Source organism: Orussus abietinus, unplaced genomic scaffold (assembly GCF_000612105.2).
Source record: "Orussus abietinus isolate OABI.00-Male unplaced genomic scaffold, Oabi_2.0 scaffold1, whole genome shotgun sequence".
In the NCBI taxonomy this organism is placed as follows: Eukaryota; Metazoa; Arthropoda; class Insecta; order Hymenoptera; family Orussidae; genus Orussus; species Orussus abietinus.
This window is the reverse complement of record NW_019396017.1, coordinates 4608616-4623677: the sequence shown is the minus strand read 5'-3', so window position 1 is coordinate 4623677 and position 15062 is coordinate 4608616. Positions and strand designations below refer to the sequence as shown.

The 15062-nt window shown below is 45.9% G+C and overlaps 4 protein-coding genes across 6 annotated transcripts; 1 reads left to right on the top strand and 3 right to left on the bottom strand.

Annotated features, from left to right (window-relative positions):
• Nucleotides 1-6: 6 nt before the first annotated feature.
• LOC105698091 (mitochondrial import inner membrane translocase subunit Tim29) lies at nt 7-2225 on the top strand. The gene is made up of 3 exons (XM_012422027.2): nt 7-1325; nt 1410-1511; nt 1810-2225. The coding sequence occupies exons 1-3, from the start codon at nt 1184-1186 to the stop codon at nt 2223-2225; spliced, it is 660 nt and encodes a 219-aa protein (XP_012277450.1). The 5' UTR covers nt 7-1183.
• A 17-nt stretch (nt 2226-2242) lies between these two features.
• Nucleotides 2243-5871, bottom strand: LOC105698089 (1,4-alpha-glucan-branching enzyme). Of its 3 annotated transcripts, none has more exons than XM_012422023.1 (10): nt 5647-5871; nt 5268-5437; nt 4944-5185; nt 4647-4856; nt 4247-4554; nt 3940-4140; nt 3447-3799; nt 3190-3374; nt 2831-3119; nt 2243-2761 (listed from the first exon to the last, which is right to left on the bottom strand). In XM_012422023.1, the coding sequence occupies exons 1-10, from the start codon at nt 5757-5759 to the stop codon at nt 2754-2756; spliced, it is 2079 nt and encodes a 692-aa protein (XP_012277446.1). In that variant the 5' UTR covers nt 5760-5871; the 3' UTR covers nt 2243-2753. The 3 variants fall into 3 exon arrangements, with proteins under 3 accessions (XP_012277446.1, XP_012277448.1, XP_012277447.1); XM_012422025.2 differs by having other exon boundaries at nt 5774-5870; XM_012422024.2 differs by having other exon boundaries at nt 5268-5513; nt 5647-5867.
• Nucleotides 5872-6101: 230 nt separating this feature from the next.
• Nucleotides 6102-11158, bottom strand: LOC105698185 (dynamin-binding protein). The gene is made up of 10 exons (XM_012422217.2): nt 10957-11158; nt 10720-10867; nt 10433-10610; nt 10255-10373; nt 8745-10139; nt 8480-8629; nt 7796-8416; nt 7526-7708; nt 6775-7368; nt 6102-6507 (listed from the first exon to the last, which is right to left on the bottom strand). The coding sequence occupies exons 2-10, from the start codon at nt 10807-10809 to the stop codon at nt 6322-6324; spliced, it is 3516 nt and encodes a 1171-aa protein (XP_012277640.1). The 5' UTR covers nt 10810-10867; nt 10957-11158; the 3' UTR covers nt 6102-6321.
• On the bottom strand, nt 10821-14729 carry LOC105697906 (cytosolic carboxypeptidase 6). The gene is made up of 7 exons (XM_023434747.1): nt 14678-14729; nt 14204-14568; nt 13694-14133; nt 13206-13633; nt 12946-13144; nt 12676-12875; nt 10821-10927 (listed from the first exon to the last, which is right to left on the bottom strand). The coding sequence occupies exons 1-7, from the start codon at nt 14727-14729 to the stop codon at nt 10821-10823; spliced, it is 1791 nt and encodes a 596-aa protein (XP_023290515.1).
• Nucleotides 14730-15062: the final 333 nt, after the last annotated feature.

The following is a 15062-nucleotide window of genomic DNA, read 5'->3' as shown; positions in this document are numbered from 1 at the left end:
GTTTTTTCTCGACTTGCGCAACAATAGCGCCGACGTCGGCCGTTTGCGCAAGCGAGAATTACGTGTAAACTCCTCTCGTGTTCCTTTTGCGAGAGCCCGGCGGCCAATAGGGACCGTTTAGACAGGTAGGACGGATCGCAGCGAGGATTTCTTTCTCGAGCCTAGTTTTCGGAAAAAGAGAGAGGAAACCTCTTTGCGGTGGCCTTTCTCTTGGGATTTTATGCGTTACCTTCCGTGGGGCGTCGCTTACGGACTTTTGAAAAGATCGAACCTATCGTAACATGGTGAGATAAAGCTCGTTGGATTTTACTGCGCGAGCGTTATTCGCCTTCTCCGTGACGACGCATCCTTCCTCTTCGATGCGTATTCCTACACGGAAACATCTGCAACGAAAGCGAACGTTGTCACGTCGCTCGCCGTATCTAGGTCGTCGTAAGACTCCTGGGAGCGGACGGAGAAACCACACGGTTTGTTTTGACAGTTTTCTCAACGTTGATTTATCCTTTGAAGAGCTCGCGACAGCATTGTGCCGTTCGTGCGCAATCTCGGTGGCGCGACGCGAATATTTTGGAGAAGAATCGCGATTGGGCACGCGCGCGCCCTCGTATTCCAAAACGGACACCGAAGCACAAAAATGGATAAATCCTGTAATCGACTCGACTTGGCGTCAACGAATCGATACCTCGTGCGGATAGCTTTGATTTTTTACCAGAGATACGGAGAGGTGCGTCGATTTTCGATGGGAGATCGTGTCATTTTCAGCGGATTTTCGATTGCCTGGCCTCCGTTGAGACCGACATGGACGAAATCCAACGGGGGCTCGGCGGTGAAAAATTCCGTATTCGTAAACGCTTCGATTTTTATGCCCGTCTCGTCGTTGCATTTCTCTTAGGAAAAATTGGAGTGTTATCGGCATATAGGTCGTGGTCGACCGATACAATCGCATGCCGAACGATGCATCGAGTAATTCTTGTAGATGAGAGATGGCGCTTCCTTCCTCGTCCGGTGTTGAAATGGCGCGTTGGTTACCTCAATCTTTCGTAGCACAACGGCGCATGTGTTCCAAGAAGTTCCATACCATTCCATACCGTGCTCCCCGAGTCGAGGGTACTCTTATCTTCTCTCGGCCACTTTCGGCTACTTTCACTTATTTAGCCTAATTAGCGCTAGTTAGTAAGTTAGTATGGCGACACAGAAAGCGAATGCAGTTCAAAGATTCAGATCTCTTCTTTGTTTGTATAAATCAAAATTCAATCAAATCGCGAATAAAGTTGCAAACTTTGAAACACCGGAAAGGTTTAAAGGGACTTTCTTAGAGCGTTGGGGTAGGTTTATTCTTATTTTTCTATTTCAATTATACGTTCCGTGGTATTAATGAAAACAAGTACGAGTGTGATATTTATTTTTAGGGAAATATTGGAGGAATCTTTATATCGATTACAGAGATGTTGCAATCGATATTACCAAGGACTGTAAAGACCGACCGATACGTGCTTCTATATATTTCTCATGTATGTATCGTACAAATATTGATAGCGTTTAATATACAGGTTGTTCCAAAATTTGACAAACTTGTATACGCGTCCATACTCTTTATGGTTAACTTATTCTTAAACTGAAACGTCGTCGCATAGGGACTTTCCTGATCTTGTGCAGAACCTGCTAACTACAAAAATTAAATTACGTATATATTAATTTTACAAAAAGAATTATATCCTACTTATAGATTGCACAAATTTTGAGACACCCTGTCTGTGTGTATTCTCACATAGTCCATTTTGTATCAAAGCACTGATATATTTCAATTAGTTTTAGGAGGTTTGTATTATCTTTCTAAGCATAATCCGGATGAAGTTTCTTTCCGGGATGCAGTTATTCAAAATGCAAGTAAACTGGTTCAAGTAGGCGAAATGGTACGTAACCCAGCGAGCACTGAACATTTAATGTGGATTGAACAGTGTTATAACGAGAGAACGATCCGTTGCCTAAATTTAGGTATAATGTCCTTAATTTGGGTGGATAATTATGATAAAATGTGTGCATTGTATAAGGCTACATGCCCGTATCTGCAGCCAAGATACATTACATTCCATCAAAGAATAATTGATGTCGGATTTTTAGATAGATGGTGGATTTTAGAAGATAAGATGAAAGATTACGATGTAAACGAAGCACAATTTCAATATTTAAGTATATTACCAAGTAACGGTCAATTATTGGCATAGAGTGAATAATGTGTGAATGTATGGTAGAATTTATTAAATTACGTTTGCCGAATAATGATTGAACAAAAATGATAAATTTTAACTTATCAATCAAATATATTAAAACGAGAGATTTTTACAATAAAAAAATACGATTCTTTTCTACCACTGAAACAAAGAATAACATTTGAGTTCAAATTTAACCCAGATCAAGGGATTTTTCTGTTTCTTAAATCAGACTGGTTATTTAACATCCTTAAAAAAATATTTGCGAACATCATTACTTCTACATGTCTCAATGTAGTAATACCAACAGTAGTCGTGACAACAAACATATTTACACATGGTTATTGACATCAGTACTTGAATTTAGTTATTACTGTATGAACGCTAATATTTCAGAAAAACTCTCAAATTCATTAAGTCCAGAATTTAACGATCTATAAAACTAGATATGAAATAGATCCGATACAAAAATAATTTCCTTTCACTTTTCATTGTATGATCGGTACTATGCCCTGCTATTTTTATTTATGGTGCACCGATGATTCAGGACACTAGAAAAAGAAAATGGTTGTTCATATAATTGATCTAAGTAGAGTTCCGAATGAAATAGGTATAAATACCTTTAACAAAAATAATTGCGGTACGGCAGGGTATGTAGGCAAGGATTCTGTGTGGTTTTTCAGCAAACGATTCGGGCATTGATAAATGTTCCACGCTATTATCTATTCGTGCTTCTCCACCAAACTCCTTGTGGTCACTGTTTAAAATGACCTTGTAACTTCCAGGTTCGTTGACACCAATCGGGTAATCAGGAAATGATTTTGCTGGGTGAAAATTAAACGCGAACACAAGACCAGCTCGATCGAATACTATAACTTTATCGGTGTCGTGTTTCCAACTGATGTAACCCTAAAATATCTGGGCATTAATCACCTACATATTAAACGCGTATCATTGCACAACCCAAGCAAAGTCTTACGGGGTTAGAATGTAGCCAGCCGTATTTTTCTTCAAGAAAATTCACAGCTCGATCCCAGTTATTCATGAATTTATATTTTAATAATTCATCGTCAACCAAATTCCACTGGCGTCTGGCATAATGATAACTATCATTGTTACCTACTCGTGGAAAGTCCAGCCATTCGGGATGACCGAACTCGTTTCCTACAACCAGTGATTAGAATTCTCTGATATTGAGTTTGTCTCAGCCTTTGAAACATCATAAAACGTACTCACCCATAAAATTAAGATAAGCTTCTCCACCCAGAGAGTGCGTGATCAGCATAATCATGTTATGCAGAGCAATTCCACGACTGATAATTGGACTAGGTGGACTAAGAGTACTCATGTGTGTGTACATCTCTTTATCCATGAGCCAAAAGGCGATTGTTTTGTCTCCCACTAGTGCCTGATCATGTGATTCGCAATAAGCCACCGTCTTTTCCATCCATCTGCGATTTGTCAGGGACCAGCATATGTCACCTACGCTCCAGTCCTCGTCCTTTATTTCCTTCAACAATTTAATCCACTTATCGGGAATGGCCATTCCAAGACGATAATCGAACCCAATGCCACCTTCCACTACAGGCCTATGAAACGTAAATCTCATAGGATTTTTAGTGTCCCCTTAATAGTTTTGTGAAATTCATAGAAATTTGACCATTCAAAGTTCAGAAAAAGGTTAAAGTGCTTAATGTTATTGCATACTTCGAGCAATGTACGTTTATACCTGCAAACCCCTGGCATGCCGCTGACATCCTCAGCGATGGTAACCATCTCGGGATATAAATTGTGCAGCATATCGTTTACTAGCATTAAATATACTATGCCTTCTACATCGACGTTCAAACCATAGTATTCATCGTAATGGCCACTAAAACCTTGACCAACTCCTCGAGAATGGTACAGCATTGAGGTGACCCCATCAAATCTATGTTAAAATAAATTCCTTGTAATCACGTTTGTTACTATATAAAAAAAAAAAAAGAAAAAGAAACCAGTATACAAACGAAAAGAATAGTTCAAAAGCACCGCACCTGAATCCATCAAAGCCGTATTCCTCGATAAACCAGCGCAGGTTGGACAATAGGAATCGAAGTACTTCGTACTCTCCATAGTTAAACAGACGACTGTCCCAGAGAGGATGTTCACCCCGGCTACCCGAATGAAAGAAGCACGAATCTGTACCATCAAACATATTCAAACCGTCCAATGTGTTCTTTGAGGCATGCGAATGAATGGTATCTAGTAGAACGAAAAGACCGTGCTTATGGGCAACATCTATGAGTTCTTTCAATTCCTCTGGGGTACCATATCGCGATGAAGCAGCATAGAATGAAGTGACCTTAATTTTATATAAAGAACTCATTAATAACTATAGAGGGTTAGCGGATAGAAATAATCGTACATTTGGAAGAAATTATTGCTAGTTAGTACCTGGTATCCAAAACTGGCATAGTATGCATGTTCCATAATAGCCATCAACTGTATAGCATTATAACCCTGTTTAACGATTCTAGGTATAATATTTTTAGCAAACTCTAAGTATGTTCCAACATGTAGTTCCTGTGTTGCAATGCCGACATGACATTCATAGATACGAAGGCTTTCCGGTTTCTTAGGCTTGGGATGGACGGGTTTGTAAACCTATACGAAATGACCCATAAACCATTTAGACCAAGGAGATTAATATTAATATCTGTTTTTGTTATAAAAAAGAATTAAATTCGATACCTGTTCTGGGTGCCAGATACGTTGTTTATAAGTTGTTCCTTCACAGCGGTTTATAGCCTGAGTCACATAAGTTGCCCAAGGACTCAATCGCTCCAATAGCTCCCCGTTATTGGTCTTAACGATAATTTTAACCTCCGAAAGATGTGGAATCGGGCAACTGCCATCAGCATTTGGAGCCAATCTCAATTCCCATTTACCAAATTCTAATTTCTTATACGGAGTTTGCATCTTATTCCAACTATCTTTAATTACAAACTACTGTATACATTTTTGTTATAAAACTCAGATGGATTAAAATATCGATAGGCTATGAAATATTCTTACTAAAATCCCCAGTTAAAAAAAGTTCTTGTGCTCCTGGAGCCCATTCCATCGCCACGACGCTATTGTCTTCTTTGATATGTATACCAAAATCTCTGTAGCTCTTTGAAAAATCATCTATCGTCTTGTCTCCATTTTCTATCATGTCTTTGTAGTCCTTAAATACGGCATACCTTAAATCAATCAAAGCAACATGGGCACGTTTTTAAACAAGTGCCATTTATAATTGGCAATAACTCTCAAAAGTACCTAAATATAAATTGAATTTAATTTAGAATTATAGCATTAAAGTATGTTAGTGCTAGGCTTAACACGCCGTTTATATGAAATCAATTATTATTGAAATTAAGTATTAAAGTAAGATAAGTATGAGAAAAACAACCTTTTCCGTATTTCCGCTTCATACGGTTTCAAATAAGGATCCCGTTCCAACAAATTTTTTAATTCAGGGACATCGATGTTGGACGGATCCATACTTGACCATTTTCCACCCATTTTAAAAAACTTACTTTACAGTCAGACGACGAATAAACAGTACGCAACACGCAGGCGAAATAATATACCGGGTCCAACTATGAATGACATTTCAAGGTTATAGAGATGAGATGGGAGATAGCTCACGGACAGGATCGCGTGATCGCGTCCTCTGCTGCCTCCCGGTGGAGGATGCGGACAGCTAACGCACTCATGTTTGTTTCCAACTTATCTCTGAGTTGGGCCGCCATTGGGAGCAGGTGCATGAGCCGCCTGCATGCTCCACTGGGGACAGCACAGAACGCGATCGCGCAACTCTGCCCGTGAACAATCTCCCCAATTCATCTCTGTAATAAATCTCAATTAACTGTTGACATTTTTATTCTTTAATCTATATTTTTCCAAATATGTACAGAAATATAGAAATATACCGTATCGATATAATACACGATTGTGTTGATAAGGAGCTAGCACTTTTTTTTCTTATTCCTATACTGTACGCAAATCGCGGTAGAGTAGCATAACTAAGTACTTTTAGGTATATACAAACTCTAAGTAAATTACATCGAATAAATAACTGTTATTAATAATTGTGAGGTTCCATAAAATTACTTGGTACATAACCAGTATGCCCATCACGATCCTTCATCAACCACCATTCGGCATTCCCTTTTTCATCATGGGGCTGTATAAGTTTCAGCACTTGTCCTGCTAAAGCACTCAACGTCCCAGGGTGCCTTAACGAGACGTCATAGAGCACCTTATAAAACTGAAATATTTATGAAAAAATTTAATTTTCTTACGATGCGAGGTGTAAAACACGTGTAAAATTAAAGACGCTTAGAATTTTTGCGATTGCAACAAATGAAGCAAAAAATTATTTTTTTTTTTAATTTGAGATATGGAATCGTAATTTTGTTTTCAGGCACTATTTCCGTTGAATATATTTAATTTGATACTCGATCGTATTTTTTGATGGTAAAAGATTACCTTTCAGTTCTTTTAATTAACATAGATGGAAAAATCTAATACAAACCCCATCGCTTGAACCGAAATCATACATGGATATCCGGGGTACGCTGCCTCTGTTATTGACGTCGTCTCGAGTATTCTGGCTATGGTCGATAAGATTCGAATAACGGTGTTCCACTCTCTCAGGTATGAGTGTACTGGATTGTTTCTCCGGGGAATCCAATGACATTAAATCCGGAGTACTCGATCGACTAGATTCCTCATTTGTTCCAGGGCATCCATACTCCCGTTCTTGGATAGGTCTTAGGTGTTGGCTCGATAAGAATCCCTGTTGCACTCCATTATCCACGAACCATGTCGTCGTAGTGCCCATAGGATCTTGCTTCTTTATCACAGCTACCAGGGTCCCCCTTCCAGCGCCCATATCCAGTGGGGATATGCCTATTACACTTTCCGTAACTATGTATAATTTCTCAGCTGGATACTTGGCACGTAGGACTGCTCTGAGGCGATCATTTTGTATACTCCATTTCGAGTAACTATCTTCCTTCTTGGAATTGATTCCGGTCACATTGAATCGAGATATTTGATTCCACAGTAGATTGTGGTTCACTAGAAACGATTCTAGGATATTTTGGGACGTTACATGAGCGAGACACTGAAACGAATACACTGTGGTTAATGCTGTTACGGCAGACATTGATTGCTAAGTCAATCAATAAGATATACTATGTGAAACAAATCATTAAGACATATAACTGCTGCTCAGAAGTTCCAATGTATCATTAACTAGATGGTACCGATTTCGCTTTTACCTCTGAAAGTGACAGATAGCGGTTAGTGACCTTTCCATTAAGGAGTCGACGAGCACTTGCGAGTGCTTCGATGCAATTGATCAGTATTGTTGTTGCTGCACCTATTAAAATAGGTAGTTCTTCTAATAACTGCTGATTTAAAGCCTCATAATTACTCTTAGCTGTAGCCAATTCCTCTTGTACCTGAAAGACAGGAGTAAAGAAATTTCCCATTCTGAATTTCAAGGCAGAAAGCAGTTCCATCTAGAAATAACAAAGTGAAATGGGTACCATTCTGGAATCCTTATTTTTCTCACTTCTGGATATTGCTGCATCGTAATCCAGTAATTTGTCATACCGCTTCGTAATGAGCATTTCAGGACCCTCGAGAAATGTCATAAGAGAGTTGATTGGTTCGCAAACTTTTTTCTCGAGACACAGTTTTAATTCTTTAAAGAACTGTGTCCAAATAATCGTACGCGTTTCTCGTAGTCTTTTTATCGTGTCGTTCGGTGTACCCTGATAGTATTGGTGAAGCAAATTGGAAAGAACCTCTCCGGCCATGGCTTCGTCGCTCAAGTAAAGCACACACTGTTCGACATCTTTGGCCAGCTGCATTGTGCACTTTTCCAAAGACTTAAATTGCCGTTCAAGCTCTTCGAATTCAGGATCCGCTGAGAGGTTAGTCAGTCCTAGAGTTGCTGATAGTTTAGCGCTCAATCTGGAAGACTTTTTAGCCACCGAATGCATATTTAACTTTGCCATTTTCCGCATTAATGTATTGTCACCGTGTAAGTACTTGGATACCAAATCTTTCTTCCGCTTGTGTTCATTGATATGACTGGCTACATCGGTCATGACCTTCCATGCTTCCTCTACTTCGAGTTTGTCCGGATGTTCGGTTTCGGTACACTGAAGAGAAAATTAGTTACACGATACTTTATATTTTACTAAGATAATCCAACCTACACTCACCTTGGTAAGCTCGTTCAACATAAGAGGATACTTTAAGATTCTCTGTACAGGTTTAATCAGAATAGAACTCATATCAAAGCATGCTATCTGATGGCGCAATGTTTCAATTCCTTTTTCAAATATAGCCATGATTTCTTTGTTCTCTTCATACTGAAATGAACATTAGATTAGGAAAAAGTACCGGAAGCCAGAAAATTATAGTTAATTAACTCTTGCGCTTTTTTTAAAAAACTTTTTAAAGGCTTCCTCTAATTAAGACGGTAACCTTCTTTAATGAAGATAACGCTGCTTCGTGATTACCGCAATACTTTCCATAAACCGTTTGTAACTTATCGGACATTTTTAAGAAACATGGCCCAATTGTTTGGACCTCCTCGTCGCAGCCTTTCATAGCCCGGAACATCATATCCAACAGTTCCTCTGCAACCTCTATGACTTCTTCTATGTTTCCAAATAAGATGGCAACATCGATTCCTCTGGATTCCAAAATTTGTGGACTGTTTAAATGGAACGTTTCGTATGTTATCTTTAAATCTCTCACATATTCCCTTTCGGTAATCACCAATTCAGATATGACGTTCTGACGTTGGTCTGCTTTTTTCTTTCTCATTAATGTCGACGCGTTATCCGTTGAATCGTCACTATTATATTTTTCTAAAGGAACTCGACCAGGATCAGGTGCAGGAGGTGCTGGTCTATGTGGTTCAGATAGTCTTTTTATTTTCTCCTCCTCAGCTGTCGAAACGTTTTCCCTTTCGTTTCTTATTACTACAAAATCTTCTAGTGCATCCTGACTGAAATCAGATTCAATCGGGTCTACTACCTGGGAATTAATGTATCCTCTGGGACAGAGGCCAACATCTCCTTTTTTGTTTCTCACCATAACCCAATCGCTGTTAGGCATTTCAACGACAGTTACAATGTCACCCTCAAAAATACTCAAATCACCATCCATTTGTGCAGCAAAGGTATATTCTACCTTTACTAGTGTTCCAGGGTCCAAGGCGTTTTGCTGTTTAGAAATAATTTCGGACTCCTCCGATACGGGTTCTACTTTTGCATTTTCGCAGTCCACGATAATGTTAACGTACGATACTGGAAAAATTCCTTTTATCCCATCAATGGAGCCCTCCATCCATTCGGAATCAATATGCTTTATTAAATGCACCACTTCATTTGCACCAAAACTTAATTCATTTGGAAATTGAGCCTTGAATGGAAATAGAGTAATTGCATATGGCTTAACGCCAAGGGGATTAACATTATTGTATGGTATATCGAAACAATCACTGCCCATAGGCTTTAAAAATTCTGGAAATATTTCATAATAATTCGGAGCTGGGTCTTCGCAACTAACTGGATTATTTACACAGATATCATCCATAGTACTAGAATTCACCATTGGAACGGCAACCGATGGTACATTTTCGACAGTAGACAACCGATTGTGGCTTTCGTTGTCTTTTAAATAATCTACAAATCCTTCGGGGAAAGTACCTTTCCTACCATCGTTTGTTACTCCCCGACACCAGCCATCATCCAAAATCTCTATTATGGTAACTATGTCACCTTTGGTAAGATCCAATTCTTCCTCAAGCTCTGCCTTTAGATTCATATTCACTACGGCTTTCTGGCAAACATTTCTCTTAGACGTCGCTTTCTGAGAGAAGAAGAAATTTGTAAAAACATAGTAAATATTGCATATATTTAGATTAAAACATTACATCGACAACATAAGAAAGGGAAAGATGATAATAAAAGAAAACATGGGTTACCTTTATTACCGCGTCGTCCAATTGCCAAACGTGGGTCACAGGAAATGCACCTTGTCTACCTCCGATGCTACCTAACATCCAACCTGATTCTAAATCTTGTATTCCTACGATAACTTCACCTGCGGAAACCAACCAATCCAGAAGTTGTTTTACCAGTGATATAACGGCATGACGTTACCTTTATCGAAAGATAAGTCCGAGGCCCGTTCCCCAGGGAAAGGTGCGATAGAGACAAATAATGACCGATCGGTGTCCACCGACGGCAGATCCACCTTATGTAGATGACTTAATGGAAATCGGCCAGACTTATCGTACGACTGACCGTAACACCAATGTTTGTCGATAACATCGTAAATCTGCCAAAGAATCGTATAACGAATTCGTACGTCGGTAACGTTTCTTCACGAAACGTAATAAGAATCTCTGTTAGGTTAGATTAGACATGAAGACCGATAACGTAATTACCAAGAAATAGTCGCCTCTCGCAAGACTAAGTTCACCGTCCATTGTCGTGAAGAAATCGTGAAGGACCCTCGTTAAAACACCCGCCTCCATGCTCTCGCACGTTATACCTGCCAATTTCTAAGATCCGTCCTTTGGACGAATATCGTGGCTACAAATCGGATGTTACATTCTTCATCGGTCAAATGAGCTACGGTACACCTGTAAATTGCTGCAAACGTCACGAGAACGGACACTTACAGATGCGTAGCGCTCCGATGACAAATACGCCCGGCAGAATACGCTTTGATAAAGAGTAAAGAAGAGCAGGGCCATGGACCGTACTTTGTGGCTTTCCTTTCCCGTGTTGCCACCCTGGTACCCGATGCATCAAATGCGGTTCGCGTTGATAAGCGTAGAGCTCTCATTAAATATGCTACCGCTATCGATGACACGAAACGTTGGACGTTATCCAATTAGCATACAATGGATCGCACATTCGCTCTCGGGGGATATTTTGGCCAAAGAGCGCGGGCAACGAAGCGGTCCCGTTACCGACCCTACCGACCCCACCGTCCTCGAGCTGCGCGAGTGCCCGCAATCGCCCGAGATTCCGTTCAATTCCGTTAGACTCGGTACCCGGTGCTGGTCCGGTAGTGCCAGCTGGTGTCAGCGCGCTCGACCGAAAAGGCTTACCGTCGGCTGGTCGTGGCCGCGGTCGATCTCGAGGAAGCACCCGACAACTGTTCCAATCGCAACGATTACCGTTCAAATATTTATTTCATTTTAAAGTCAAATTTTTTTTTTATTATCCGCAACCCACGGAACGAAGATTTCGTTCGACCGAACGAGCCGATGTTTCCTGTGTTCCAGAACGGCCCGACGATACCTACGGTCGTTCATTCGAGCGTCCTTATTTCAAGGTATCGACCATTTCCCCGGCGTATTTTTATCGCAACTTCGATAACCATCCCGCGCGTAACGATCATTCCGGCGATCCTCCTCGTATCTCCCGATCCAACGGTTACGACTCGCAGGAGAGAAAGGAGAGCGGTCGAAGCAATTTAAAGGGATTCTGGCAGTTCCTGATTTCGAGCATCGTCGGGCGTCTCCGGCAGGACTCGGCGGCGCGAGCAGGCGCGAGCAGGCGCGAGTCCCGCGCCGCGGCGCATCGGGATCCGCGCAGCGGGCAGGCACGGCTGACACAGAGAGACATATAGATGGTTCAACGACCACCGCCCTGCTCTCGGCCAACCCCGTGCCGGAGGGAGGTTTTTACGGCTCCGGCGGGTCGGGGGCGGGGCGCGTCGGCGGGGCGGCGGGGCGGCGAGCTCCGGCCGGGCAGCCAGTTCCGTCGAGCCCAGGGGTAGAAGCTACTGGCCGCTTGTCTGCTCCCTTCTTTCGCTAGTTTCATTTATTTCGTTTTAGTTCCGTTCAGTTCGAATTGATTGACGTATATTGATTGATTCGTTCGTTCTCGGATTGATTGAAAAGAAAGAAAGTCAAGTCGTCGTTCGGGCCCTTCGGCTTATGATATGTATATGTACATATATATATATACGAGTAGATAGACGGACACGTCCGCGCATAAGTATACCGAAGAATAGGAAACCGTGTACATAGACGGGAGTCTCGCGGCGCGGCCACGCGGTCTCGCCGACGCGCGACAAGGTGCTTTCCCGACCGTCCGCGGCCTCGCGACGACCGACGGACCCGGCAACCCGACGAACGTCGCCCCGGCCGACATTCGGCTCCGACCGATTCAGGTACGTGCCAGAGAGTAACCGTTTTCCCGAATCGGAAGTCGCGACGTCCCCGGGCCCGGGGCCGATCGATCGACCGAAGGGGCGACCGGCTCGCGGCGATCGATCCCGGCCGCGGCGGCCGCCCTCGGGCCCTCCGGCCGGCCCGGCCGGCCCGGCCGGCCCGGCCGGCCCGGCCGGCCCGGCCGGCCCGTCCGGCCCGTCCGGCCCGTCCGGCCCGTGGCGAGGTCCAGGCCGCCCCTCGTCAGCTGGTTGAAGTCGATCACGGTGAGCCTCGGTTCCGGAGGCGCCGCCGGGTGGAAGGACTCGCGCGAGGCCCCGTCGAGCCGAGGTCCGCCGACCCTGGTCCTCGCGCCGCCGATTCTTCCCGAAACGGCCGGTCCCCTCTCGGCGCCGGCCGCGTCCTCTCGGAAGTACCTGGAAACGACAACGACGACCCGTTTATCGCTTCCGACCGAGGACAAAGAGGGAGGGGGGCACTAGGTACTCGTGAATCCTGGCGAAGTGCAGCGGGGCGGGCGTCCTGGCGGTTCGAGGACGAGGCCGTCGCCGAGGCAGCCGCTTCCGCTGTCCGGCCTGCCGGCCGCGCCTGCCGGTCGGCTGATCCGGCAGTCCGCTCGGGATCAGGCCCAGCAGCTTGTAGTAGTCCAGAAAGACCCGACCGAGGTTGCGGCCCAGGCGGAAGTCTGTCGGGAATCGAGTCAAGGAACTCGAAGGGGAAGCGGTCCGGTGCTCGGGAAAGGATACAGCCCTCCTCGGTGTAGGGGAGTATTCCGGGCGCGCCCTTCCGCGCGTAGCCGTACATGGACACGTGGACGGTGTAGCAGTTGACCCGCTCGCTCAGCAGCTGGCAGAGGAACCGCCGGGCGGTGCCGGCCTTCCGCGGGTCCTGGTTGTACATCGTGTACCCGGCCTCGTAGTCCTCGGCGAGCTGGGCCAGTATCTTGGGCAGGACGACGTGCCTCTCGTACCGGTAGACGTCGTCGTAGGCGTTGCCATAGACGAAGGCGCCGGTTGCGTTGGCGTGGGCGTGGATATCCAGGACGCAGTCCAGCGGCGAGGCGGAGTCCCTGTCGAGGGCCTCGAGCAGCGTTCTGGTGGCCGCGAGGGTCGGGTGGGCCCATTCGGAGATTCGGTTCCAGGAGCGGTTGAGGTCCGTCCCCGTCAGCGTGGACCTGGAACGAGTCGGGGCGGTCGGAGCGGGCTCGCGAGGCTACCGACGGAAATCGAGTCACCTCGAGTTCCCAAGGAACACGCCGTCGGGGTTGAGCATGGGCACGATCTTGAAGACGACGTAGTCGCGAAGAACCCTCGCGATTGGATGCGCGCTCACGAGGAAGTCGACGAGGCCCTGGCAGACGAAGGAGGAGGGCGACTCCCCGGGGTGCACCCTCGCCAAGACGACGACGACCCGCTTCGGGCGGTCCTCGGCCCCCGACCCCGGGACCCCGGTCACCGTCAGAAGGTCCACCTTCCGCTTCTGGATGGACAGGGCCAAGGTGTCGCGCCTGACGAAGCTCCAGCGGGAGCAGAGGTTGTCCAGGTGGCCGACGTGCCGCGAGTACGAGTAGGGGTACGCCAGGGCGAACTGGTAGACCTCGTCCTCGCGGTCGAAGGCGAACGCGAAGCTCAGGACGTAGTGGTCCCGGTGTTGGGCCGACTCGTAGTAGAAGACCTGGAACGGAAAGCTCAATTGGGAGACGGTCGGGCGATCCTCCCTCTCTCTCTCTCTCTCTCTCGCCGACCTGTCGACGGGGAATCCGCTGCCACCTCGGGCGGCTCCCGCTCTTGACGAGCGGAGTCATGCCGTCTCGGAAGAGGTTCCTGCTCTTGGACACGTTGACGACGTTGAAGACGACCCTCTGTTCGGCCCGAACGTTGTCCACGGTGAAGTTGAACCAGAACCTGAATCTCGGACTACAGGTGTCCGGCCGCAGGAAGAGGTCGTACTCGAACTCGGAGACGAGGTCGACCCTGCCGAGGTTTCCGGTCTCGAAGGAGGCGTCGAAGCACAGGTGACCCTTCTTCGCCTTCCCGCTGCTCCCGGGAGGGCGGATCACCAGCCGGTTGACGTTCCCCAGGCCGCTCTCCGCGTCGCTTTCCTCGCTGTCTGAAACGACCCTCTCTCGGTTAAGGGGCTTCGGGACCGAGTCGGGGCGCGGGGGCCCGGGGGCCCGGGGGCCCGGGGGCCCGGGGGCCCGGGATGGAAGATTCCTGACCGGCTTTGCGATACAGGCTCGTGTGCTCCAGAGGATCGCGCCCCTCCGCCATTTTCCACCCCCCTGGCTTTCTCTCGCGAGGTCCAGAACGGTCCCGGTCGGCGAAGGCCCGTGGACGGACTGATTTCTCGCACCTCGGAGGCGTCGGAGACTCCGGAGCTTCGGGGGTGGAAGAAGGCGGTACCGGGTCGACCCCCGGTTCGTGTTCGAGGCGAGATTTCCACTTCGGCCGGCTGCCAGAAATCCGTCACCTGCCGATCACGCGAGCCTCCCCTTGCGCGTCCACCTCCCGAATCGGTCCCTCGGAGTCCCCGGCCCCCAGGGGGAGCGGGGACTCCGAGGGGCCCCGAGTTCGAAGAAAAGATCGTGCCTGGCGATTGATTTT

Bases quoted from the DNA above. Each gene is read 5' to 3' on its own strand.
- LOC105698091 (XM_012422027.2), top strand. From the start codon at position 1,184: ATGGCGACACAGAAAGCGAATGCAGTTCAAAGATTCAGATCTCTTCTT. The intron at 1,326-1,409 runs GTAGGTTTATTC...ATTTATTTTTAG, and splicing joins GACTTTCTTAGAGCGTTGGG to GGAAATATTGGAGGAATCTT. The intron at 1,512-1,809 runs GTATGTATCGTA...TATTTCAATTAG, and splicing joins TGCTTCTATATATTTCTCAT to TTTTAGGAGGTTTGTATTAT.
- LOC105698089 (XM_012422023.1), bottom strand. From the start codon at position 5,759: ATGGGTGGAAAATGGTCAAGTATGGATCCGTCCAACATCGATGTCCCT. The intron at 4,555-4,646 runs GTACTAACTAGC...TATAAAATTAAG, and splicing joins ATGCCAGTTTTGGATACCAG to GTCACTTCATTCTATGCTGC. The intron at 3,800-3,939 runs GTATAAACGTAC...TACGTTTCATAG, and splicing joins GGCATGCCAGGGGTTTGCAG to GCCTGTAGTGGAAGGTGGCA.
- LOC105698185 (XM_012422217.2), bottom strand. From the start codon at position 10,809: ATGGAGGCGGGTGTTTTAACGAGGGTCCTTCACGATTTCTTCACGACA. The intron at 10,611-10,719 runs GTAATTACGTTA...ATTCTTTGGCAG, and splicing joins CGAGAGGCGACTATTTCTTG to ATTTACGATGTTATCGACAA. The intron at 7,369-7,525 runs GTAAAAGCGAAA...TATTCGTTTCAG, and splicing joins GCTATCTGTCACTTTCAGAG to TGTCTCGCTCATGTAACGTC.
- LOC105697906 (XM_023434747.1), bottom strand. From the start codon at position 14,729: ATGGCGGAGGGGCGCGATCCTCTGGAGCACACGAGCCTGTATCGCAAA. The intron at 14,569-14,677 runs GTCAGGAATCTT...GGGTCGTTTCAG, and splicing joins GAGCCTGTATCGCAAAGCCG to ACAGCGAGGAAAGCGACGCG. The intron at 13,634-13,693 runs GTGACTCGATTT...GACTCGTTCCAG, and splicing joins GTGTTCCTTGGGAACTCGAG to GTCCACGCTGACGGGGACGG.